Below are 27011 nucleotides of genomic sequence, written 5' to 3'. Positions count from 1 at the left end.
TTACCATAAACTAAACCAATCCTTGAATCAAGGGGTATTCAGATATAGCACATTTTTCCCTGAATTTCAAACATTTTTCTTGAATCTTCTGATCCAACATTTTTACTTCTGCTAATTCATGAACCTCACTTGATCTTGTCCAGCCAGGAACATTCAAAACCATTTTGAGTACCTTGTTTTGGACACGCTGGAGCTTCAATTTATGAGTTCTAGCGCAACACTCCCAAACAGGTACTGCATACTCAATAACGGGGTAAATTATTTGTTTGTAAACTGCTTTCAAAGATAGCTTTGATTTTCTGTTAATTAAAGGATACAAACACCTGATGAGAATGCTGCACTTGTTCAATATTTTATCTACATGCTGCCGAAACAATAGTTTCGAGTCAAGTATGAGACCTAAATAGACAACTTCCTTTGACCAGGGTATCGAAACATCATTCATTTTTATCAAAACATCATCCTTTGGGACAAATCTGGCCGATTTGGAAAGTGGAAAAATGATGGTTTGAGTTTTGGCTGCATTTATGCGAATTTTCCAGTCGCCAAAGTATTCGGAAAGAACGTCAAGACCCTTCTGAAGACGGCCAACTAAATATCTGGTTATTTTACCCTTATAAATAACGGCAGTGTCATCAGCCAAAAGTGACAACACACCATTACCAGGAAGAGTAGGCAAATCAGATGTAAAAATATTGTACAAAAGTGGGCCAAGAATACTTCCTTGGGGAACCCCAGCATCAATGTTGAATAATCCAGAAGCAATCCCATTCAGAAAAACCTTGAACGATCTCTCCGAAAGATAGTGCTGGATAATTTTGATAAGATACATTGGAAAACCGTATAAATACAGTTTATGTATCAAACCATCATGCCAAACATTGTCAAAAGCCTTCTCAACATCCAACAAAGCCATAGCAGTTGATTTAGACTCAAGCTTGTTCTGCTTGATGATTTTGGTTACTCTCGTAAGCTGATGAGCAGTATTATGTCCCTTTCGGAAGCCAAACTGCTCATTCAAAATTATATTATTATCGTTGGTAAAATCCAAAAGCCTTGAATAGATGACCTTCTCAAAGAGTTTGGACAGACTACTCAAAAGACTAATGGGACGATAACTTGTTGGCGATGTTGGATCTTTTTGAGGCTTCAAAATTGGTATGACTTTGCCCAGTTTCCAATTGGTGGGGAAGTAACCAAGTTGCAAACATTTATTGAAAATATTGGCTAGATGTTGAAAGAACTGATCACTCTGTTTTTTCAACACTAGATTAAAAACTAACTTAATCCACCTATGTGGTTGGAGCCTTCCTCACTTTTTACCAACAATGGGTAATATGAGTGGTTTGGACACATACTTCAGCTATTTTTTTAAATCCAGAAAAATAAGTACACAGATATAACTTAAGTGGTAATAACTCGATACAGGGTTGCCAGATCTTCAATGTTGTGGACTCGTTAGAAAGGTTTTTCAATTACCTAACCAACGATTGGTCAGATGATGGATCCGGACATCGTTTACATACATTTAAGTGAGATCCGGCATCAAAAAAGTACAAATATATCACTTAAGTGGTCATAACTCGAGACAGGGTTGCCAGATCTTCAATGTTGTGGACTCATTAGAAAGGCCTTTCAATTACCTAACCAACGATATGTCAGATGATGGATCCGGACATCGTTTACATACATTTAAGTAAGATCCGGCATCGAAAAAATACAAATATATCACTTAAGAGGTCATAACTCGAGATAGGGTTGCCAGATCTTCAATGTTGTAGACTCGTTAGAAAGGTCTTTTAATAACCTAACCAACGATATGTCGGATGATGGATCCGGACATCGTTTACATACATTTAAGTAAGATACGGCATCAAAAAAGTACAAATATATCACTTAAGTGGTCATAACTCGAGACAGGGTTGCCAGATCTTCAATGTTGTGGACTCGTTAGAAAGGTCTTTCAATTACCTAACCAACGATATGTCAGATGATGGATCCGGACATCGTTTACATACATTTAAGTAAGATCCGGCATCGAAAAAATACAAATATATCACTTAAGAGGTTATAACTCGAGACAGGGTTGCCAGATCTTCAATGTTGTGGACTCATTAGAAAGGTCTTTCAATTACCTAATTAACGATATGTCGAATGATGGATCCGGACATCGTTTACATACATTTAAGTGAGATCCGGCATCAAAAAAGTACAAATATATCACTTAAGTGGTCATAACTCGAGATAGGGTTGCCAGATCTTCAATGTTGTAGACTCGTTAGAAAGGTCTTTTAATAACCTAACCAACGATATGTCGGATGATGGATCCGGACATCGTTTACATACATTTAAGTAAGATCCGGCATCAAAAAAGTACAAATATATCACTTAAGTGGTCATAACTCGAGACAGGGTTGCCAGATCTTCAATGTTGTGGACTCATTAGAAAGGCCTTTCAATTACCTAACCAACGATATGTCGGATGATGGATCCGGACATCGTTTACATACATTTAAGTGAGATCCGGCATCAAAAAAGTACAAATATATCACTTAAGTGGTCATAACTCGAGACAGGGTTGCCAGATCTTCAATGTTGTGGACTCGTTGGAAAGGTTTTTCAATTACCTAACCAACGATGGGTCAGATGATGGATCCGGACATCGTTTACATACATTTAAGTAAGATCCGGCATCAAAAAAGTACAAATATATCACTTAAGTGGTCATAACTCGAGACAGAGTTGCCAGATCTTCAATGTTGTGGACTCATTAGAAAGGCCTTTCAATTACCTAACCAACGATATGTCGGATGATGGATCCGGACATCGTTTACATACATTTAAGTGAGATCCGGCATCAAAAAAGTACAAATATATCACTTAAGTGGTCATAACTCGAGATAGGGTTGCCAGATCTTCAATGTTGTAGACTCGTTAGAAAGGTCTTTTAATAACCTAACCAACGATATGTCGGATGATGGATCCGGACATCGTTTACATACATTTAAGTAAGATCCGGCATCAAAAAAGTACAAATATATCACTTAAGTGGTCATAACTCGAGACAGGGTTGCCAGATCTTCAATGTTGTGGACTCGTTAGAAAGGTCTTTCAATTACCTAACCAACGATATGTCAGATGATGGATCCGGACATCGTTTACATACATTTAAGTAAGATCCGGCATCGAAAAAATACAAATATATCACTTAAGAGGTTATAACTCGAGACAGGGTTGCCAGATCTTCAATGTTGTGGACTCATTAGAAAGGTCTTTCAATTACCTAACCAACGATATGTCGAATGATGGATCCGGACATCGTTTACATACATTTAAGTGAGATCCGGCATCAAAAAAGTACAAATATATCACTTAAGTGGTCATAACTCGAGACAGGGTTGCCAGATCTTCAATGTTGTGGACTCGTTGGAAAGGTTTTTCAATTACCTAACCAACGATGGGTCAGATGATGGATCCGGACATCGTTTACATACATTTAAGTAAGATCCGGCATCAAAAAAGTACAAATATATCACTTAAGTGGTCATAACTCGAGATAGGGTTGCCAGATCTTCAATGTTGTAGACTCGTTAGAAAGGTCTTTTAATAACCTAACCAACGATATGTCGGATGATGGATCCGGACATCGTTTACATACATTTAAGTAAGATCCGGCATCAAAAAAGTACAAATATATCACTTAAGTGGTCATAACTCGAGACAGGGTTGCCAGATCTTCAATGTTGTGGACTCATTAGAAAGGCCTTTCAATTACCTAACCAACGATATGTCGGATGATGGATCCGGACATCGTTTACATACATTTAAGTGAGATCCGGCATCAAAAAAGTACAAATATATCACTTAAGTGGTCATAACTCGAGATAGGGTTGCCAGATCTTCAATGTTGTAGATTCGTTAGAAAGGTCTTTTAATAACCTAACCAACGATATGTCGGATGATGGATCCGGACATCGTTTACATACATTTAAGTAAGATCCGGCATCAAAAAAGTACAAATATATCACTTAAGTGGTCATAACTCGAGACAGGGTTGCCAGATCTTCAATGTTGTGGACTCGTTAGAAAGGTCTTTCAATTACCTAACCAACGATATGTCAGATGATGGATCCGGACATCGTTTACATACATTTAAGTAAGATCCGGCATCGAAAAATACAAATATATCACTTAAGAGGTTATAACTCGAGACAGGGTTGCCAGATCTTCAATGTTGTGGACTCATTAGAAAGGTCTTTCAATTACCTAATTAACGATATGTCGAATGATGGATCCGGACATCGTTTACATACATTTAAGTGAGATCCGGCATCAAAAAAGTACAAATATATCACTTAAGTGGTCATAACTCGAGATAGGGTTGCCAGATCTTCAATGTTGTAGACTCGTTAGAAAGGTCTTTTAATAACCTAACCAACGATATGTCGGATGATGGATCCGGACATCGTTTACATACATTTAAGTAAGATCCGGCATCAAAAAAGTACAAATATATCACTTAAGTGGTCATAACTCGAGACAGGGTTGCCAGATCTTCAATGTTGTGGACTCATTAGAAAGGCCTTTCAATTACCTAACCAACGATATGTCGGATGATGGATCCGGACATCGTTTACATACATTTAAGTAAGATCCGGCATCAAAAAAGTACAAATATATCACTTAAGTGGTCATAACTCGAGACAGAGTTGCCAGATCTTCAATGTTGTGGACTCATTAGAAAGGCCTTTCAATTACCTAACCAACGATATGTCGGATGATGGATCCGGACATCGTTTACATACATTTAAGTGAGATCCGGCATCAAAAAAGTACAAATATATCACTTAAGTGGTCATAACTCGAGATAGGGTTGCCAGATCTTCAATGTTGTAGACTCGTTAGAAAGGTCTTTTAATAACCTAACCAACGATATGTCGGATGATGGATCCGGACATCGTTTACATACATTTAAGTAAGATCCGGCATCAAAAAAGTACAAATATATCACTTAAGTGGTCATAACTCGAGACAGGGTTGCCAGATCTTCAATGTTGTGGACTCGTTAGAAAGGTCTTTCAATTACCTAACCAACGATATGTCAGATGATGGATCCGGACATCGTTTACATACATTTAAGTAAGATCCGGCATCGAAAAAATACAAATATATCACTTAAGAGGTTATAACTCGAGACAGGGTTGCCAGATCTTCAATATTGTGGACTCATTAGAAAGGTCTTTCAATTACCTAACCAACGATATGTCGAATGATGGATCCGGACATCGTTTACATACATTTAAGTGAGATCCGGCATCAAAAAAGTACAAATATATCACTTAAGTGGTCATAACTCGAGACAGGGTTGCCAGATCTTCAATGTTGTGGACTCGTTGGAAAGGTTTTCAATTACCTAACCAACGATGGGTCAGATGATGGATCCGGACATCGTTTACATACATTTAAGTAAGATCCGGCATCAAAAAAGTACAAATATATCACTTAAGTGGTCATAACTCGAGACAGGGTTGCCAGATCTTCAATGTTGTGGACTCGTTGGAAAGGTCTTTCAATTACCTAACCAACGATGGGTCGGATGATGGATCCGGACATCGTTTACATACATTTAAGTGAGATCCGGCATAAAAAAAGTACAAATATATCACTTAAGTGGTCATAACTCGAGACAGGGTTGCCAGATCTTCAATGTTGTGGACTCGTTGGAAAGGTCTTTCAATTACCTAACCAACGATAGGTCGGATGATGGATCCGGACATCGTTTACATACATTTAAGTGAGATCCGGATATATGTGAAAACACATTTTTATACATAACTTTTGAACTAGTTATCGAAACTTCAAACAATTCAATAGCGATGTATGGGACCCTAAACCAAGTCGAATTCAACTGGTTTGGTCAAAATTGGTTCAGCCAGTTCTGAGAAAACTCAGTGAGAATTTTGGTCACATACATACATACACACACACATACACACACACATACACACACACATACACACACACATACACACACACAGACATTTGTTCAGTTTTCGATTCTGAGTCGATATGTATACATGAAGGTGGGTCTTTGAGCTTTTAATAAAAAGTTCATTTTTAGAGCAGGATTATAGCCTTACCTCAGTGAGGAAGGCAAAATGTTATCAAAGCCTGGAGCTTTCATATTTTTCATTTGTTTAACTGCAACTTTGACTTCCTCACCAGAAACATGGGAATCTGCAGGAAATTCAAAGGTAGAGTTATTAATTGTTGAAATACTATTGGCAACTGATGTTTCTTTGCGGCTGGTCATGGAAGCGCCAAGATTATGAGAACTAACAAAATGAAGCCCAAGTGCATTTGCCTTTTCCTCGGATGTAATCAAACGAGAATCCTCAACAATAAGAGGAGGAATAGGCTTTGGTTTGTTTTTAAGAACTTTTGAAAGTTTCCAAAATGGTTTTGAATAATTCCCAAGCTGGCTTACATGTTTTGAAAATTCTTGATTTCTGATATTGTCAAGTCGGTCTTGTATGATTTTGTTCAAATTGTTAACTGAAATCTTTTGTCATAGTCCCCAGTCCGTTGATATTGTCTCCTATAAACATTCCTAAGTCTAATCAAGTGTTTAGTATCTACGTCAATATCAGTTACCTTAAAATTAACAGGAACCTCCCGAACGTTGGCAGCCTCTGCTTGGTTGATAGCCTGCTGGATCACCTCCAGCGAACGATCAATATCGGCAGAAGTTTCCGGGTGTTGATCATAGTCGATGTTGCTGTCGACCACTTGCTGAAACTGCTGCCAGTCAACGTTGTGGTAATCTTTCCGGGTTGGTTGCCGCTGCGGAGTAACGGAAGCTCCAACCTCCACAACCACCGGATAGTGATCAGAACTCAACTCTTCAAACACCTCAGGATGAGCCACGTTCTCAGCCATATTGGTAATGAAGAAGTCGATGATTGAGTGATTCCCAGACCGAGCCACCCTCGTTGGACGATCTGGACTCACAACGTTGTAGTATCCGTTTTGCAGATCGTTGTGCAGAATCACTCCGTTCCGATTCCTCCTGCTGTTGCCCCAAACTTCATGCTTCGCGTTGAGGTCACCAGCGATGATGTACTTTGCGCTCCGCCGTGTCAGCTTCTGGATATCGCTCTTCAGTTTTGCTGCTGAACCATCTCTGGAATTCACCTGACGTGGGCAGTATGCAGCAATGAAGAGTACTGGGCCAACCGAAGTGGGAATTTCCACCCCAACGGCCTCGATGATGTCCAGCTTGAAGTGTGGCAGCCGGCGTGGCTTGAGATCACGATGAACAGCGACAAGCACACCTCCTCCTCCAGAGGTGGTCCTGTCGAGCTGCGTCGCGATCTTGTAGTTTTGCAGATAAACTTTTTCACCGGGCTTCAGATGAGTTTCCGTGATGGCAGCTACGTCGATCTCCTTCTCGCGAAGAAAATCCACCAGCTCTAAATTCTTCCTCCTAATGGAGCAAGCGTTCCAATTCAGCAGCTTGAGGGACCTACGATCCATACTGGATGACGAACGAGGTCAGCACTTCAATCTGCTGGGTCTTGGTTTTGCATCCACGCAGTGCAGCGGACATCTGTTTGAAAATATTGAGGAGTTCGGTTGAGGTGTAAAGATCATTACCATTTTCCTCAACTGCTGGTTCTTGGGTTGGTCTTGGCTCCTGGCTGAAGCCCGGTGGTGGCGGTCTCGGCTCCTGGCTGGAACCCGGCCGTGGATGATTCATCTCAGCTCTCTTCCTGGGATCCAACGGCAACGGTGCCAAGTTCGGGACCTGGCGTCGCGGTTGAAGAGGTGGAAAATTTTGCTCCACCAGGGCTGGAGGAGTTCTACGACGCTGAGGCTGATTCTTCGTCGATGCTTGCTGCCGAATTTTCACGAACTCAGCTCTCTTGGGGCACTTTCGGTCGGTTGACGAGTGCTCACCGTTGCAGTTGAGGCACTTCACCAGCGAATCTTGGATGCACTGGGATGTGATGTGCGCATCGGTACCACATTTGGCGCAACGACGCTTCAGGTGGCAGTTCTTACCTCCGTGCCCGAAGCCCAGGCAGTTGAAGCATTGTGTGACGTCACGATGCACTGGTCGGTATCGCTCCCACGACACGATAATGTTGAAAACCGCTCGAATTGCCTTCAGCTCAGGAAGCGTCGTCGATCCCTTAGCCAAATGCAGCAGGTAGAGCTGGTCACGGTACTTGATGTCTTTGTTGCGTCGGCTCATTTTGTGCACGGCCAACACATCCAGTTTCAAAACTTTTAGCTCGGCAGCTAATTCCTCCACTGGCATGTCGTACAGACCTCTGACGACGATTTTGTACGGCTTATCCATGACGACATCATGGGTAAAGTACTCCGCCTCGTTTTCGGTCAAGTAATCCTTGACCAGTTGATAGTGCTGCCTGGATTGCACCAGCACCTTAAATCCGTCCTGACACAGACGAATGTTGCCTAGGACTTTCCCAGACTTGATGAGTTCAACCAGCCCCGCTCGAAAGTCGATCGTTGCTGCTGATTGCCGCACATAAAAGGAGGCAGTTTCTCCTTTCGCTGTTTCACTTCATTCTCCTTTGCTTCCGCTACCTGGTCCTCGTCAGGCAGTCCAGCAAACTTGTTGTTCTTCAATAGCTGCTCCTCGTGCGACGAAGAGTTCTCCTCCTCCTCATCCATCGGTACAGTACCGTCGCTCTTTTTCGTCTTTTTGCTGTTCGATGTCACTTCCAAAAGCACCTTCCTTTTGGAAATTCCCGGTTTTTGGCCATCAGTTGAGGCCTCAACCTTCCTTTTGGAAATTCCCACTTTTTTGCCTGCTTGAGCCGCAGGTAGGGCAATATTGCCGGCGTTTTGCGCCGGGACGCGACGAGTCATGTTGATTCAGACAACCTTCACCAACGAATGCTCGGATAACAATGAACCTCTGGAGTTTTTTTTTAAAAAGGTCCAATAAACCAAATTTTAAGTTTTTGCTTTTTGGGTGTTTTTCAAGACCCCTGACTCAAGGCGGTTTCAAAAACACCCAAATAGCAAAAAACTGGAAATTTGGTTTATTAGACCTTTTCAAATAAAACTCCAGACCTTTTTTCCTCGGGGCATATTATGTTTCAGAATATTTGAAACACATTTGCTGAAAAAATAGCAAAAAAACGAATTTCTTTAAAATTATGCCGGCAAGCTAAGTGATGATAATTTTGACGTGAAAATGAAATTTGAAGAGCAATTCTCTGAGATTTCGGTCATTCGTTTTTTTTTTTGTATTTTTTAATCCGGCTGAAACTTTTTTGGTGCCTTCGGTTTACCCAAAGAAGTCATTTTGCATCATTAGTTTGTCCATATAATTTTCCATACAAATTTGGCAGCTGTCCATACAAAAATGATGTATGAAAATTCAAAAATCTGTATCTTTTGAATGAATTTTTTGATCGATTGGGTGTCTTCGGCAAAGTTTTAGGTTTGGATATGGACTTCACTGAAAAAAATGATACACGGTAAAAAAAAATGGTGATTTTGCCTTCCTCACTGAGGTAAGGCTATAATCCTGCTCTAAAAATGAACTTTTTATCAAAAGCTCAAAGACCCACCTTCATGTATACATATCGACTCAGAATCGAAAACTGAACAAATGTCTGTGTGTGTGTATGTGTGTGTGTATGTGTGTGTGTATGTGTGTGTGTATGTGTGTGTGTATGTATGTATGTGACCAAAATTCTCACTGAGTTTTCTCAGAACTGGCTGAACCAATTTTGACCAAACCAGTTGAATTCGACTTGGTTTAGGGTCCCATACATCGCTATTGAATTGTTTGAAGTTTCGATAACTAGTTCAAAAGTTATGTATAAAAATGTGTTTTCACATATATCCGGATCTCACTTAAATGTATGTAAACGATGTCCGGATCCATCATCCGACCTATCGTTGGTTAGGTAATTGAAAGACCTTTCCAACGAGTCCACAACATTGAAGATCTGGCAACCCTGTCTCGAGTTATGACCACTTAAGTGATATATTTGTACTTTTTTTATGCCGGATCTCACTTAAATGTATGTAAACGATGTCCGGATCCATCATCCGACCCATCGTTGGTTAGGTAATTGAAAGACCTTTCCAACGAGTCCACAACATTGAAGATCTGGCAACCCTGTCTCGAGTTATGACCACTTAAGTGATATATTTGTACTTTTTTGATGCCGGATCTTACTTAAATGTATGTAAACGATGTCCGGATCCATCATCTGACCCATCGTTGGTTAGGTAATTGAAAAACCTTTCCAACGAGTCCACAACATTGAAGATCTGGCAACCCTGTCTCGAGTTATGACCACTTAAGTGATATATTTGTACTTTTTTGATGCCGGATCTCACTTAAATGTATGTAAACGATGTCCGGATCCATCATTCGACATATCGTTGGTTAGGTAATTGAAAGACCTTTCTAATGAGTCCACAATATTGAAGATCTGGCAACCCTGTCTCGAGTTATAACCTCTTAAGTGATATATTTGTATTTTTTCGATGCCGGATCTTACTTAAATGTATGTAAACGATGTCCGGATCCATCATCTGACATATCGTTGGTTAGGTAATTGAAAGACCTTTCTAACGAGTCCACAACATTGAAGATCTGGCAACCCTGTCTCGAGTTATGACCACTTAAGTGATATATTTGTACTTTTTTGATGCCGGATCTTACTTAAATGTATGTAAACGATGTCCGGATCCATCATCCGACATATCGTTGGTTAGGTTATTGAAAGACCTTTCTAACGAGTCTACAACATTGAAGATCTGGCAACCCTATCTCGAGTTATGACCACTTAAGTGATATATTTGTACTTTTTTGATGCCGGATCTCACTTAAATGTATGTAAACGATGTCCGGATCCATCATCCGACATATCGTTGGTTAGGTAATTGAAAGGCCTTTCTAATGAGTCCACAACATTGAAGATCTGGCAACTCTGTCTCGAGTTATGACCACTTAAGTGATATATTTGTACTTTTTTGATGCCGGATCTTACTTAAATGTATGTAAACGATGTCCGGATCCATCATCCGACATATCGTTGGTTAGGTAATTGAAAGGCCTTTCTAATGAGTCCACAACATTGAAGATCTGGCAACCCTGTCTCGAGTTATGACCACTTAAGTGATATATTTGTACTTTTTTGATGCCGGATCTTACTTAAATGTATGTAAACGATGTCCGGATCCATCATCCGACATATCGTTGGTTAGGTTATTAAAAGACCTTTCTAACGAGTCTACAACATTGAAGATCTGGCAACCCTATCTCGAGTTATGACCACTTAAGTGATATATTTGTACTTTTTTGATGCCGGATCTCACTTAAATGTATGTAAACGATGTCCGGATCCATCATTCGACATATCGTTAATTAGGTAATTGAAAGACCTTTCTAATGAGTCCACAACATTGAAGATCTGGCAACCCTGTCTCGAGTTATAACCTCTTAAGTGATATATTTGTATTTTTCGATGCCGGATCTTACTTAAATGTATGTAAACGATGTCCGGATCCATCATCTGACATATCGTTGGTTAGGTAATTGAAAGACCTTTCTAACGAGTCCACAACATTGAAGATCTGGCAACCCTGTCTCGAGTTATGACCACTTAAGTGATATATTTGTACTTTTTTGATGCCGTATCTTACTTAAATGTATGTAAACGATGTCCGGATCCATCATCCGACATATCGTTGGTTAGGTTATTAAAAGACCTTTCTAACGAGTCTACAACATTGAAGATCTGGCAACCCTATCTCGAGTTATGACCACTTAAGTGATATATTTGTACTTTTTTGATGCCGGATCTCACTTAAATGTATGTAAACGATGTCCGGATCCATCATCCGACATATCGTTGGTTAGGTAATTGAAAGGCCTTTCTAATGAGTCCACAACATTGAAGATCTGGCAACCCTGTCTCGAGTTATGACCACTTAAGTGATATATTTGTACTTTTTTGATGCCGGATCTTACTTAAATGTATGTAAACGATGTCCGGATCCATCATCCGACATATCGTTGGTTAGGTTATTAAAAGACCTTTCTAACGAGTCTACAACATTGAAGATCTGGCAACCCTATCTCGAGTTATGACCACTTAAGTGATATATTTGTACTTTTTTGATGCCGGATCTTACTTAAATGTATGTAAACGATGTCCGGATCCATCATCTGACCCATCGTTGGTTAGGTAATTGAAAAACCTTTCCAACGAGTCCACAACATTGAAGATCTGGCAACCCTGTCTCGAGTTATGACCATTTAAGTGATATATTTGTACTTTTTTGATGCCGGATCTCACTTAAATGTATGTAAACGATGTCCGGATCCATCATTCGACATATCGTTAATTAGGTAATTGAAAGACCTTTCTAATGAGTCCACAACATTGAAGATCTGGCAACCCTGTCTCGAGTTATAACCTCTTAAGTGATATATTTGTATTTTTTCGATGCCGGATCTTACTTAAATGTATGTAAACGATGTCCGGATCCATCATCTGACATATCGTTGGTTAGGTAATTGAAAGACCTTTCTAACGAGTCCACAACATTGAAGATCTGGCAACCCTGTCTCGAGTTATGACCACTTAAGTGATATATTTGTACTTTTTTGATGCCGTATCTTACTTAAATGTATGTAAACGATGTCCGGATCCATCATCCGACATATCGTTGGTTAGGTTATTAAAAGACCTTTCTAACGAGTCTACAACATTGAAGATCTGGCAACCCTATCTCGAGTTATGACCACTTAAGTGATATATTTGTACTTTTTTGATGCCGGATCTCACTTAAATGTATGTAAACGATGTCCGGATCCATCATCCGACATATCGTTGGTTAGGTAATTGAAAGGCCTTTCTAATGAGTCCACAACATTGAAGATCTGGCAACCCTGTCTCGAGTTATGACCACTTAAGTGATATATTTGTACTTTTTTGATGCCGGATCTCACTTAAATGTATGTAAACGATGTCCGGATCCATCATCTGACCAATCGTTGGTTAGGTAATTGAAAAACCTTTCTAACGAGTCCACAACATTGAAGATCTGGCAACCCTGTATCGAGTTATTACCACTTAAGTTATATCTGTGTACTTATTTTTCTGGATTTAAAAAAATAGCTGAAGTATGTGTCCAAACCACTCATATTACCCATTGTTGGTAAAAAGTGAGGAAGGCTCCAACCACATAGGTGGATTAAGTTAGTTTTTTATTTAACTTTTTGTCACTAAAACTTGATTTGCAAAACAACACTATTTTTTTTATATGTTTTAGAGGACATCAAATGCCAACTTTTCAGAAATTTTCAGGATGGGCAAAAATTATTTGACCGAGTTATGATGTTTTGAATCAATACAATTTTTTCAAAAAATCGAAATATTGGACGCAAATTTTTTTCAATTTCATTTTTCGATGTAAAATTGAATTTGCAATCAAAAAGGACTCAAGTGAAATTTTGATAAAGTGCACCGTTTTCAAGTTATAGCCATTTTTACGTAAGTTATTTGAAAATAGTCGCAGTTTTTCATTTTTTTTAAATTAGTGCACATGTTTGCTCTTTTTAAAAAATATTTTTGAAGAGCTGAAAAAATTCTCTATATTTAGCTTTATTGAACTTTGTTGATACGACCCTTACTTGCTGCGATATTGCCATGCAAAGGTTTAAAAACATGAAAATTGATGTTTTCCAAGTCTCACACAAACAACCCACTATCTTCTAACGTCGATATCTCAGCAACTTATAATTCGATTTACAATATTAAATATGAAACATTCGTGAAATATTCCGATCTTTTCGAAAACAATATTTTCAAAAATTTAAAATCAAGACTAACATATCAAAACGGCAAAATATTGAATGTTTGGTCTTTTGATTTGGAGTACTTTTTGATTCAATTTCAATTTTACATCGAAAAATGAATTGAAAAATTTTTGCGACCAATATTTCGATTTTTTGAAAAAAAGTTGTATTGATTCAAAAAATCATAACTCAGTAAAAAAAATTTTGCCCATCCTGGAAATTTCTGAAAAGTTGGCATTTAATGTCCTCTAAAACAAATAAAAAAAATAAAAATTGTTTTTTTTTGCAAATCAAGTTTTTTTCCCCTGTATAATTTTTGTTCAATGTAGTCCATATCCATACCTACAACTTTGCCGAAGACACCAAATCGATCAAAAAATTCCTTCAAAAGATACAGATTTTCGAATATTCATGCATAATTTTTGTATGGACAGCTGCCAAATTTGTATGGAAAATTATATGGACAAACTAATTATGAAAAATGGCTTCTTTGAGCATACCGAAGGTGCCAAAAAAGTTTCAGGTGGATAAAAAATACAAAAATTAAAATTAAAGAAAAATAACCGATTCCGTAGAGAACTGCTCTGAACACTTAAAATCTGATACAAACAAGAAAAAATATGACTTTCAAAGTCACTCCGAAATTCAAAATAAGAATTTTTAAAACGACTGTTTTTTATACAAATCTTGAGACAAATCTTTCCAGTTGGAAAATATTCCAAAAATTGATTGAAATCCCATCAAAGTCACCCCGGTTTACGGTACAGTGCCTTGCATTAAATTCAGTTAAATAAATGTTTAATTTGGAAGGTTGAAAATGTTTGGAAAGTGAAAATGAACGGAAACTGATGAAAATTGGGACACAAGACGGTCTACATTTCCAAATGTTATATTGCGATAATTTGTTATTTTTGAAGGTTTCTTAAAATTGGTGCAGATTGTTTGGAATATTTTAGAAGATTAATGGAAGTATGAGTAGTTGAGCATTATAACTTTTTTTTATGTTTTTTATGCAATTTTTAAAAATTTCTCTTGAACTTTTCGTTTGCTAAAAGGGAAATATCATTTGAAATATAAAAATATTATACCGACTGATCGGGATTTAGGGAACCCTAACCTTTGACATTAAGTTTGAGGAGTCCCGATGTGACCCCTGATGGCGAAAATGTTCTTTGCCGGAATTTTTATCCTCGGTGTAGGTGGTTATGTTACATACATGACCAGTATGGCAAAGAACCTAGTTTTCTCATAGTGAAGATAATAACAGAAGAGTTCGTTTGAGAAAAATCTAAACAATCAGAACTGTGAATGACCCTGTCAAAATGTATTTTGTGTGAGGGTCAGTATCCAAAACCATGATATGTTATACCTACATAGCCCAAACTCGTATAATTCCATAAATTTTTGTCGGTATTTTTGTCGAAAGATCAATTTTCTATCCATAATTTACATTAAAACAAATACTGACTTATTGATATCTCCTTTAATCTACTCTATACACTACATCATACAAAATATTTCTCTCCCTCACAAGTCCTTAAAAATCGTTGCTGCTCACCTTCTTCAACAAACTGTCCACTTTCCGCAGCAGAACCCGCTAGGTTCAAAGGGCCCTAGCCAGCATCCCCCCTGTCAAAGCCATCAATATTCTCCATTAACCATTACCGACACACACACAAGCTGCTGCTGCTGCTGCTAACATTTCTTTCATTTTATTCTTCCCTTTTCAGAGCGCTTAAAAGCACACTCTCGCCCACTAATGCCGGGAGAGTGCCGGAACACACACACACACTAATAAATAAAAGCTGCTGGCAAGCTTTGAACCCCGAGTCCCGGAAAGCAGAGTAATTGAATTTGTCAACAAAGAAGAGTAGGAAGAAAGTGCAATCATTGGGTGGTGAAAAAGTGCATTCTGCGTTAAGCGTGTACGTCGGTGTGTCCGTGCGCACACACGCTCACGGGAAGAAACCGTGAAGAATTTAATTAAAATCGCTCACCGTGAAACGGTGGCAAGTGCGTTTACAAATCTCTATTAATAAAAGCGGTGAGACGAATTCCCGGTTTGGTCGCGGGAAATTGGCCAAATGAAGAAGAAGGAAACCAGCAAGGCAGTTTGTAATTAGTCACTTGTGGTGGGGTTTGGTTCAATGTGTGGAGATTTGGACCGTGTGAAGAAGAACTCGGGAAGAACGACGCGAATCAAGAGTTCGGAGTCCGAAGCCATGGCCGCGACGACGGCCGCGGACCTCGCGCGCGATGCATTTATGAGCAGCGACTACGAGCTGGCCTGCAAGCTGTTCGAGGGCGTACTCGCGGAGCAATCGGCCGTGGAGCCGCCCACGGGACAGTCGTCCAGCCAGCCGCCGGCACGGTCCCAGCGGTTGTCCTTGTACTACGGTTACGGAGATTCGCTAGCCCGGGCCGGCCGTCTCAAGGACGCGCTGGACGTGTACGGCCACATCAGCGGAGCGCTGCTCGACGGGTTGATCCCGCTGGAGCGGCTTCGCCATCTGACGAGTTCGCTCGTCGACACTGTCCTCGCCACCCGAGCGGTGGTGGCCACCTGCAGCTCGCCCGCGGTAGACCCGCTCTGCTGTCCGATCTGCGAGGACATCCTGCGGCTGCCGGTGACGGCGACCTGTGGCCACACCTTCTGCCGGCAGTGCTGCTTCGGCCATTCCAGCTGTCCGGTGTGCCACACGCAGTTCCCGACCGTGCCCAGTGATGCCACCGCCGCGGGACCATCGTCCACCATCACCCTGCTGTCACTTCCGGCGGCTACCGCCACCTCGTCGTCGTCGTCCACGGAAGAATTGGCTGGAACCAGTGCAAGTGCAAGTGGTGGGGGGAAAAGGGACAGTGTGATTGGGTTCGAGCAGGATATCCTGATCCGGAGGCTCGTCGAGCGTTGGTGGGGGCCGGAGCTGAAGGCGGCGGAGTTGAACGAGGAAGCGCAGCGGTACCTGGACGATGATGGCGGCGGCGGAGGTGATGGTGGAGAGGGGTTGGACGAGGCGCTGAGGTGCTGCAACCAGAGTCTTGAGAATGGTGAGTTATCTGGCGGATTTTCGCCCTCTATTTCTCAGTTCGACATTGTCGTGTAATTTTGTCGCACGTCTCAATAAGGTTTAGCGCCGACTTGGTTTTTAGGTTAGAAAATTGACAGCTTGGCTGCACTGTTTACATTTTTTGCACGTGTGTCTCAGTAAAAATTTGTGTGCGTGGTAAGCCTAATTAGGTACTACGCCGACTCGATTTGGAGGTTAGAAAAGGGTGCACTGTTTACATGTACTTAGCACAGTTCGATGCGATCGTCGAAAATCGACGAAGTTCAGGTAAACAGTACACACGAGCTGTCAAATGACGTCACGGCGTAAAAATAATTTACCGATCCGAGAAAAAAACGCGTTTTAATGTTTGACCTTGACTAATCAAAAACAAAAGCACGCAATGTAAACAATAACAAACACGTTTTGCTTGTTTGACCATTCTGTGCATTGTCCCGAAGTTTGGTTTAATTTAGTTGACACAAAATTACAACAGTCGGGCATGTACGTGTGTCAAACGCGTGCTGACCTGAAATCCCTTTGGCCAGTTGTTGCACATACATCAATTTTCAGGGTGTGTCAAGACAGCACGACAAGATTGATACATCTTTCCTAAGAAAAGTGACAAAAATGCATGAAGTTTTTTCGGATTTTATTGAATATCTCAGAATTATACTCGAATTTTGAGACTGCAAAAAAAATGCGTTCTCAGCTTAATTTGGTCCCAAATGCACTTTTAAAACAATTTAATAGAGAATCTTTGATTTCATTCGAAGGTGATAAGTCAGACGCTGAATTCTCTAATGAAGACATTCTACCCACTCAAACACGCACTTTCAATCTTTAAACCGGAAGCGTCACACTTCAGCCCCACTCACGTTTGAACATCCGTTCAAAGTTTCAAACTCAATTATGAAAACGGAACGTGGAGCGCGGAAGATACTTCCTGCAGCTGACGATCAGTTCGCACTGAGCGGCAGTGTTGCCATCTGAAACCGTGGTTATATGCGTTGGAATTGCATAATGCAAATTTAATATATTTGGCACAGTAACAATATTGAAACAAAATAAAAATTATTTTTTTATGTATAAAAATGTTTGTTTGCGGAAATTTATTTTTCAGATAAATTAATTTTAATGTTTTTTTTACAGTGCAATCGATCATTTCCCAGCTAAATTTAACTAATTTATTCCGCTTTGTAGCATGCCCGTCAGTCAGTCCAAAATTGTGTGATTTACTGCCAGTCGACAAATGTAACGAACTGATTTATGAAGTTTTAACATGGTGTCATCCCGAAAGCATGCTTCCTCTGCACGATGCACAACATTTCCGATGTTTGCTTTTCATCAACCGGAAAACGAGCTCGCAAAAAAAAGAACTGCTCAAAACAATAAACGATGTTTTAATTCCCTCTGGGGCATCAACTAAAAACATCAAACCGATAGTGGTCCAAAAGAAGTGCACTGTGCAGTGTGAGAGCAAGAACATGTGTACAAAGCCCGGCTGCAGCTGCTGCCCGAAGGCGAAATGCCACACAGCCAAAGTGAAAACTGCAATCAGCATAACTCAAACAAACTGCCTCTCACCACCCACCACCACCCCCTGACCTCGAGCGAGAGTCCTTATTTAGCATCTCTCCTCCGACTGGTGCCGGTTGCTGGCCGGGACATGTTTATAAAGTTATGAAACGGCTTTTTGCCCCACATTGGTGTGCAATTTGAACTTCGCTCCATCTCCAAACGTGGCGTTGGCCGACCAACACCACCACCACAGCCGCTAGTTAAATGTCATCTACAGGTACGACCAGCATCGGAGCAGAGCTGGTTAGTTGGCTAAATGGGACGGCCGGTCGCCCACGCACATTTGAACCGGGTGGTAAGATTTCCAACTTTGACCGCAGTGGACGGAAAGCGACGGTTCAGAAAAGTGACATTTTTAGGAAAGTGAATCGAAACATTTTAAACAATTCATATAAATACAAGAAAATCGCTTACTTTTATTTTGATTAATGTTTAAGAATGATATTCAAGTATTTTTCATCGAAGTTAAAGTACTTTAATAACAAACAATTGATTGGCTTGTTTTACAGAAATCTACCAAATCGACGACGTCGTGCTATCTTGTCGTACGTCGCTCTTTGACGTTCTGAGAAAAACGCGTTGCAATGATTGACCTTGAATCACATAAACGAGAGCACGCAATGTAAACAATAACAAACACGTTTTGTTTGGATGACCATTCTGTGCATTGCCCCGAAGTTTGGTTGAAGTTGGTTGCTGGAGTCCCGAATTATAATTTATAAATGTTTACGGTAGTCTAGCTCGAACTTGTGTCAAACGCGTTCTCACTTGAAATCCCTTCGATCAAATGTCGCACTTGCATCAATTTTCAGGTTGTGTTAAGAAAGCACGACAAGATTGAAACTTCTTTCATGTGAGAAGTGACAAAAATGTACGGAGTTTTTTCGGTTTTTATTGAATATCTCAGGAAATCGAATTTTGAGGATCTGTGAAAGTCAAAAGGTGAGACATTGTGATCTGCACAAAATGGCGTTCTTAACTCAATTTGGCCCAAAATGCACGTACGACAAGTTAGCATGATGGCGACGAAATGAAAGTATTTTTAACGCCTCTAATTTTTTGCATTTGAAGGAGTTGTTGTACTTTACAAGGGCGTTTTTTCAAACATTGAATCATTGTAGGGCTTTGGTTTCTTCCACAAATATGTTGAGGAGGAGGAAAATATACGAAATGCGTCAAATTGTCAATTCTTTAAAACAGTATTTACACAATATTTTTTATCTACATTTGTCATGCAAAAATAAACGCTAAAAGCCATTCTTATTATTTTAACGGCCCTTAAGTTCGAAATTGATTTTCAGATCATATTTTTTGTTTTACTCTAGACATCTGTGATGAGCCGTTACTTGAAGGTAATTGTAGATTTTATTCGATTTTTTGACTTGATAAACGCTATTTTCAAGATGCTTTGTTTTAAAAACAAACAAACAAACAAACAAAAATTTTAAATGCATTGGAAGAGCAATTCTCAATGAATTTCAAATTTTATTTTAGTTTGGCTTCATCCATAAAGTACGTCACGCTAAAATCAGCCAAAATTTAACCCATTGTTTTTTTTACATTGTTTTCGTAGACCAATTAGTTGTTTTTGTACATTTTGATATAGGAGTCATTCTTGGTCAACTGCGTACACTTTTGGACCCGACCTTTAACGATTTGGACCAAACTTAGAGGAAACGTTCATCTATCGATAGTTAACAGAAATCCAATATTTAGTGCTGATTGGACTATCCCTCTATTTTTGGCACCGCTCTCTTTTTTGACAATTTTCCAAAAAACTTTTTTTTCTTTTAATCATAACTTTGCAACTATTTGAGCAAAAGAAATTGCCCAAGGAATTCGATAATAATAAAATTTTAACCCTTTAATGCCCCTTATATTATATTTTAACGTTTCAAGTATAATAATTCAGTTTGACCAACTCCTTATTTTTTTTTATTTTATCATCATCGTGTTCCATGGACAATTTTACATTTAACCCATTTTTTTTTACATTGTTTTCATAGACCAATAAGTTGTTTTTGTACATTTTGATATATGAGTCATTCCAGGTCACCTACGTACACTTTTGGACTCGACCTTTACCGATTTGGACCAATCTTAGAGGAAACGTTCATCTATCGATAGTTAACAGAAATCCAATATTTAGTGCTGATTGGACCATCCCTCTATTTTTGTCACCGCCGTTTTTTTTGACAATTTTCTAAAAAACTTTTTTTTTCTTTTAAGCATAACTTTGCAACTATTTGAGCAAAAGAAATTGCCCAAGGAATTCGATAAAAATAAAATTTTAACCCTTTAATGCCCCTTATATTATATTTTAACGTTTCAAGTATAAAAATTCAGTTTGACCAACTCCTTATATTTTTTTATTTTATCATCATCGTGTTCCGTGGACAATTTTACATAATAATCAATGTAAACCTCAAACTAAAATGAACAATTGGCGAGATACAGCGATTTTACTGAAAAAAGTTTGATTTTGCGCAGCACTCTGTCCTATGAATTCAGTTCCGAAATAAGTTTCTCACATATACAAACCAAACAATGCGGGATTCATCCCTTTTTGTTGAAAGTACTGCATGTGCTTCCGAGTGCTGCGCAAACTTTTTTCAGTAAAATCGCTGTATCTCGCCAATAGTTCATTTTAGTTTGAGGTTTACATTGATTATTATGTAAAATTGTCTTGGGAACACGTTGGTGATAAAATAAAACAAATAAAAATATAAGGAATTGGCCAAAACTGAATTTTAATGCTTCAAACGTTAAAAAATTATATAAGTGGGCATTTAAGGGTTAAAATTTTATTTTTATAAATTCCTTGGACAATTTTCTATAAAATACAAATTGTAGAAAATCTTTTGCTCAAGTATTTGCAAAGTTATGATTAAAAGAAAAAAAGCTTTTTTAGAAAATCGTCAAAAAAGAGGGCGGTGCCAAAAATAGAGGGATGGTCCAATCAGCACCAAACTTAGGATTTCTGTTAACTCTCGATAGATGAACGTTCCCTCCAATTTTGTTCCAAATCGGTGAAGGTCGAGTCCAAAAGTTTACCCAGTCAACCCGAAATGACTCATATTAAACATAGTTAAAAAATATAAAGATCTCGGATTTGTCATTCAAAATATTTTCTAAGGGCACTATGGTTGCAAATTTTTAACACAGATATTTAAATTTTGCTTGCAATTGTATTTCGATGAAATGTTCTCCAAATGCAAAAGATTTTCATTGATTTCTTGATTTTTTTTTCTATATTTTGCGTTAAAACGGATTAGAAAAAGGGAACGTTTTTTGAAAAATAAGTTCAAATCAGTTTAAAAAAATCAACTGCGATCAAAACATCCTTCCAAGTAACATTTCAGACTTTATCAAAGCTGTCAGAACCGCTATAAAACCACTTAGTCTTAACAGCCTCCCCGTAGCCCCGATAAACCTCTTTTAAACCCCAAAATGACCTGCGCAAAAGATTGTCACGGCCTATTTATAAAACCTACATAGGAGTTACAATTGAATCTTAATAACCTCCTCAAAGATTTAATAAAATCTTAGAAAAATTACATTTCATACGTCTTCAAACGTCTTATTCCAGACAGGTTTTATTCTGGCAAAAAAAAACTTCTCAAATGATAAAATGGAAATGGTTTGCAAAAATTGTAATGATGAAATGCATAATATGTATTGGAGGTAAATAATATAATGTGAAAGATTATTTCTGGCAGTTGGTGGCTTAATTTTAGCTGCGGTTGAAGTTTTATCGATGAATGTGGGGGAAATTGAGCCAAAAAACAACTTTGATGATTCTACTAGTAATATCAGAAATTCAGCATGAATATGTATTTCCTCAAATAGTAATACATTTCATTGCTTTGTCAATTTATTCAACAAAGATGGTTAGTGCGTCCATCCCGGGAATTCCCGGGACAAAAATCCCGGGATTTTTCCAAAACCGGGAATTCCCGAATCCCGGGATTTTTTTAATTTTGTCCCGGGAATTCCCGAAATCGGAAATGAATATCAAATTTTGGTATGAAAATCGAGGGTTTTTTGTGGAAATTGATAAACAACGATTAAATAAAATAAAATAAAATATTAAGCATATATCCAGGGTTTTTTAAAAGGTCCTATAAGCTTTTGTGTTTCACATGTTTATAGAACCTATTCAACTCTAGATATCATCATTAATTTGACTTAGAAAGGAAAATTGTTTAAAATTTATCGATCCGGAAAATGCCTAGCGCATTAAATATTTTCTAAATAATTTGATATTAAAAAAAAAATACTATTAATGATTTGAAATTAAACAAATAATAACATTTTAAATTATTTTTCATGAAACATCTTTGGCTAATCAAGACGGATGTATCAAATCAAGACACCTTTTTCGTGTTTCGTGATTCAAACAGGAATAGAAGAAAACAATTAGTACACCGATCTCCAAATTAATTGCTCTAAAATCTTCTGAACCTATGTAGACTGTAGTACTGATTTTCCTCAGATTTAAGATAATTTTTAAAATATTCTTTATATATAACATGAATTTCTAAACTTATTTAAAATTAAACATTGGCATCTATAATTTTGTTTGTTATCTTTTTATTTGTTATTTTAGAAGAGATTTTTTTTTAATAATTCTAGTCATGGCAGAAAAAATTACTAAAAATATGTATTTATAAGAGATTAATTTCATTTAAATCACATTAGGTTAGAAATAAGATTAGAAACCTAAGTACAACAAAGAACAAACATAAAATTTGGCAAGCTATTATAAAACTGCTATTCTTTGTTTAGATTGAAGTGTATATTATGTACCAATGTACCAATGAATAGTATTGAGCCAATTTGATGATTTTCAGCTTGACTAACATGTCAAATATTATGAAAACATAGATATTATTACTGTTGCAAATTTCCCGGGATCCCGGGAATTCCCGGGATTTCAAAAATATTTTCCCCGTTTCCCGGGAAATGCAAAACCCGGGAAAATTGGACGCCCTAAAGATGGTGGTCAATCACATTTAATCAGACTACGCGTTTGGCGTCATATTTATGCATTTGGCCGCGTTAAATGCTTTTTCAGGAGCTTATGGTTTTAAAGTACTCTCTTAAAACTTTCATAAAACTTAATTGAAAGCCAATTGGTTTTTATTGGTACCAGGTCCGAGGCATAAAACCTTATTAGAACGTTTAAATCAAGCCATGCTTATTGCTTGCTATGAATGTCAACATAAAACTCATATGCAATCAATATATTACCATAAAACCTCATTTAAACTAGGTGGTGGTTAGCTGGTTTAACATTGTTACTTGGGCTGGTTCTTGAAAATTCGACAGAGGTTTGCACATGCGAATATTTCTTTTCTTGAACCGTAAAGTTTTACAGTTTTGCTTTAAAGCGATTTGAAAGGGGGAGGGTTTGTCAACGCTTTATACAAAAAAAAAACCTTTTGTATGGGAATTGTCCACGATGGGGAGGGGGGCTAGAGTGGTGTTAAAAAAGAAAAGATATTCTTTTATGTTTTGATTTTTTTTTAAATAAATTGCATTTATCTTTTATTTAATCTACAAGTTAATTTTAAAATTAGATATTCATCTATCTTTCAGTGCTCCTCAAAACGGGTCACACCATCATAACGCTGGAGAAAGTCGTCCTCCTTCCAAGCTATGCTACTTCTCGTCAGATCCATCTGCCCAGGGTGTGATGGTCCGACTAGCTCATGCTTCCTCGCGCGTGGTGCAACATAGTCGAAAACATCATGCAAATTGCACCCGTCACGACATCGATGTTGACGGCCAAGAACCCTTTTCCAACGGCGAAGAACCCATCCATCATGAGCGTTTCGAAATCCATTTTTGATTCACTCGTGCACCGTCTGCGTTAGGCTATGTGGGTGTGTCAGCCGGTGCAAAGTCACACTATTTTCGAGTGATGCACTTCTATCTTCTTTTTATTTTGCACTTGGGGCCAGAGACGAGTTATGCAATGTTTTCCTTAGGAGTCACTTTTTTCCCATTTTCGCGTTTTCCGGTTGAGGTGCAATTTCCTCCGGTTTTTTTTTTGCGGGAGGAAAACGCCTCGATGCGTAACTTTATGATTTATGAGCGGTTTGATGCAAATTGAATGAAGCTGGAATTTTGAAGGAGTGCTTTAAACTGGTAAAGACTTTTAAATCCAGGTTTTTTTGTTATTTTTATGATTTGGTAAAAATATAATTTTTGTTCTGAACTTAATAGAAATCTTTCGTGTTATGTTTGATTTGACCGAAAACATAAAAATTAACTGATTCAATACCCTTCTTAAAAGTTAAAAGTTTTATATTCAACCACCCTCCGCTTCCAAACAAGATTTTAAATTGATAAAACTTTATTAACTTTTTTGTGCGCTGTTAATGCATTCTTTGTTATTCTCTTTCTTTCGTTTCAATTTCCCCTCGCTTGCACCATTTTCTTACGGTGCAATAACAGGCTTTCAAGTCGGAAGCAACACTTGAAAAGGGCGTTTCTTTGTTTTGATTTTTTATTTTATTTTAATTTGTCAATACCTCTTGAAATGTTAAAAATTCGGTATTCTTCTTGAGTTTTAACCAATTGATGAGAAAAAAAAAACCTCTGAAACGACCTTTTCAAATGTCCCTCAACCATTGCTGTTGGTGCTTTGGTGATCCACTTGCTGCCAGAATCATCCGCGTCTCCAAGGTAAACACCACACCAGAGTCTCTCAGACGGGGCCACTCCAAGGAGGAAGGTGTTGTTGCAAGGATCTGTCTGGCTTCTACCTTTCTGCTGCATCAACAATGGCATCACAGAATAACAGTGTGCTGCCAGTTTGTCAGCGTGTGTGTGTGTTTGACAATGAAAAAGCTCATAACTTAAATCACATTCTTTGTTCGTTTCGCTTTTTTCTTCTTGCTCACACGTTTAGAGTGTGTATTCAACTTGAATTTTTCGAGGAAATGGCCACTTTTTCTCCGGGTTGGGAGGATTTTTGGTCTACGAGCGACGGAGAGAGATTCAATCAAGACAAATGGAGAACGAACGGACGTGATTCTGCTATCTGAGTTTAGGGGGGAAGGAGGAAAGGAGGGAAAAGATTTTCTCATCCAAACACAAGCAAATTGACATATTTTATCCGTCTTGCTTCATTCACCCTCACTTGATGATGGATGTTTTCTCGTTTCTCAAATTTTGTCTCGCAAAAAAAAAAAACGAAAAATAAAGCCATCGAGCAAAAAACTCTTTTCATCATTCCGAGTTTTTTTCCCAATCTTCACATCAAAGTTAGGTTAAGAATGTTGATCGCGTTTGAAAGTCCTATTTTTTTCTCGAAATAATGAAAAATAGGAAAACTGTTTGCCAGTTTGACCTTCTTTCAATTCGTCCTAGACTGCTTCCCTTCACTCGCCGTGCAGTTTGCTTGCTCTTTGAGCAATCCAATTTTGGACGCCGTTCAATTAGATTTCACCACCACCGATAGGAGGAAAAGGGTGGCAACATTTTAACACCTAGGGCCATTCCAGGGGATCTTTCATCATAGGGACACGGTTAAAATCCTAAAAAATCCTAAAAATCTACAAATCAAAAAAATCCTAAAAAAAATCAAAAAAATCCAAACAATTCTAAAATTTAAAAAAAAATCCTCAAATCCCTAAAAATACAAAAAACCTAAAAACCTTAAAAATTCCAAAAATCTTATAAATTAAAAATCCTTTTAATGCTTTCAAATCCTTAAATCCTCAAAACCCTTAAAAGCCCTAAAATCCCGGAAAAGCCATAAAATTTCAGAAATCCTTAAAATCTAAAAAAATCTTTTAGCATAGCATAGCATAGCATAGCATTACGGGTCTGCACCACGCTGTAGGGGGTGCCACAATGGTCAATTCAATATTCTTAGACAATTTGATTGCTGCCCGGTACAACCAAAAATATCTAAGAACGGAAATTTCCACACTGTGCTCCAAGGCTACGCCCATACAGTCCCGTGGGGATTTGGGAGGGGATGTTTTTGTTGTTCACTAGTGGCAAAAGTGCAGGGAACCCATGCGACTTTTAAAAGTGAACGGAATATTTTTGGGAGGTTTGGAATGGGGGTTAGAGGAATTTCATCGGGCTGATGAAAATGGTTGAATGCGTAATGTATTACATGATTTGGATGTTTGTAAGTGTAAATGTTAGTCTGTAGTGTATTATCTATTAAGCATATAGTTTTGTAATAATAATAATAATAATAAATATTATAAATATGGTAAATAAAATAAATTTAAATATAATCAAGATGATTCCAGGAAGCTGTAAAAAATAGCAGTAAATTAAAATCTAAATGCTCCAGATGGTTCCCATGCTGTTTTAGAAAGATTCGTTAATTTAAGCAATTTGATGATATATGGTATGAGGAGATGGTATGTTACAGGAAAGGTATAGGATGAGGAATAATATGAACATGTAAATAAATAATCATTTAAAATACAAATGCTCCTGATGGTTCCCTTGCTGTTTTAGTAAGTGTCGTTAGTCGTAATTTGATC

General features: G+C 38.3%; 1 protein-coding gene across 4 annotated transcripts in view; it reads left to right on the top strand.

Annotated features, from left to right (window-relative positions):
- The window catches only part of LOC6045680 (LON peptidase N-terminal domain and RING finger protein 2), a 141977-nt gene that overhangs the window by 11308 nt on the left and 103658 nt on the right, over window positions 1-27011 (top strand). For all 4 annotated transcript variants that reach the window (XM_038258929.1, XM_038258933.1, XM_038258931.1 and 1 more), the window contains one exon: window positions 15595-16912. In XM_038258929.1, the coding sequence (XP_038114857.1) occupies window positions 16012-16912 (901 nt within the window). In that variant the 5' untranslated portion in view covers window positions 15595-16011. The remainder of the gene's footprint in view (window positions 1-15594; window positions 16913-27011) is intronic.

This window comes from Culex quinquefasciatus, chromosome 3 (genome assembly GCF_015732765.1).
Source record: "Culex quinquefasciatus strain JHB chromosome 3, VPISU_Cqui_1.0_pri_paternal, whole genome shotgun sequence".
NCBI classification, from domain to species: domain Eukaryota; kingdom Metazoa; phylum Arthropoda; class Insecta; order Diptera; family Culicidae; genus Culex; species Culex quinquefasciatus.
This window is presented reverse-complemented; position numbering and strand designations above follow the sequence as displayed.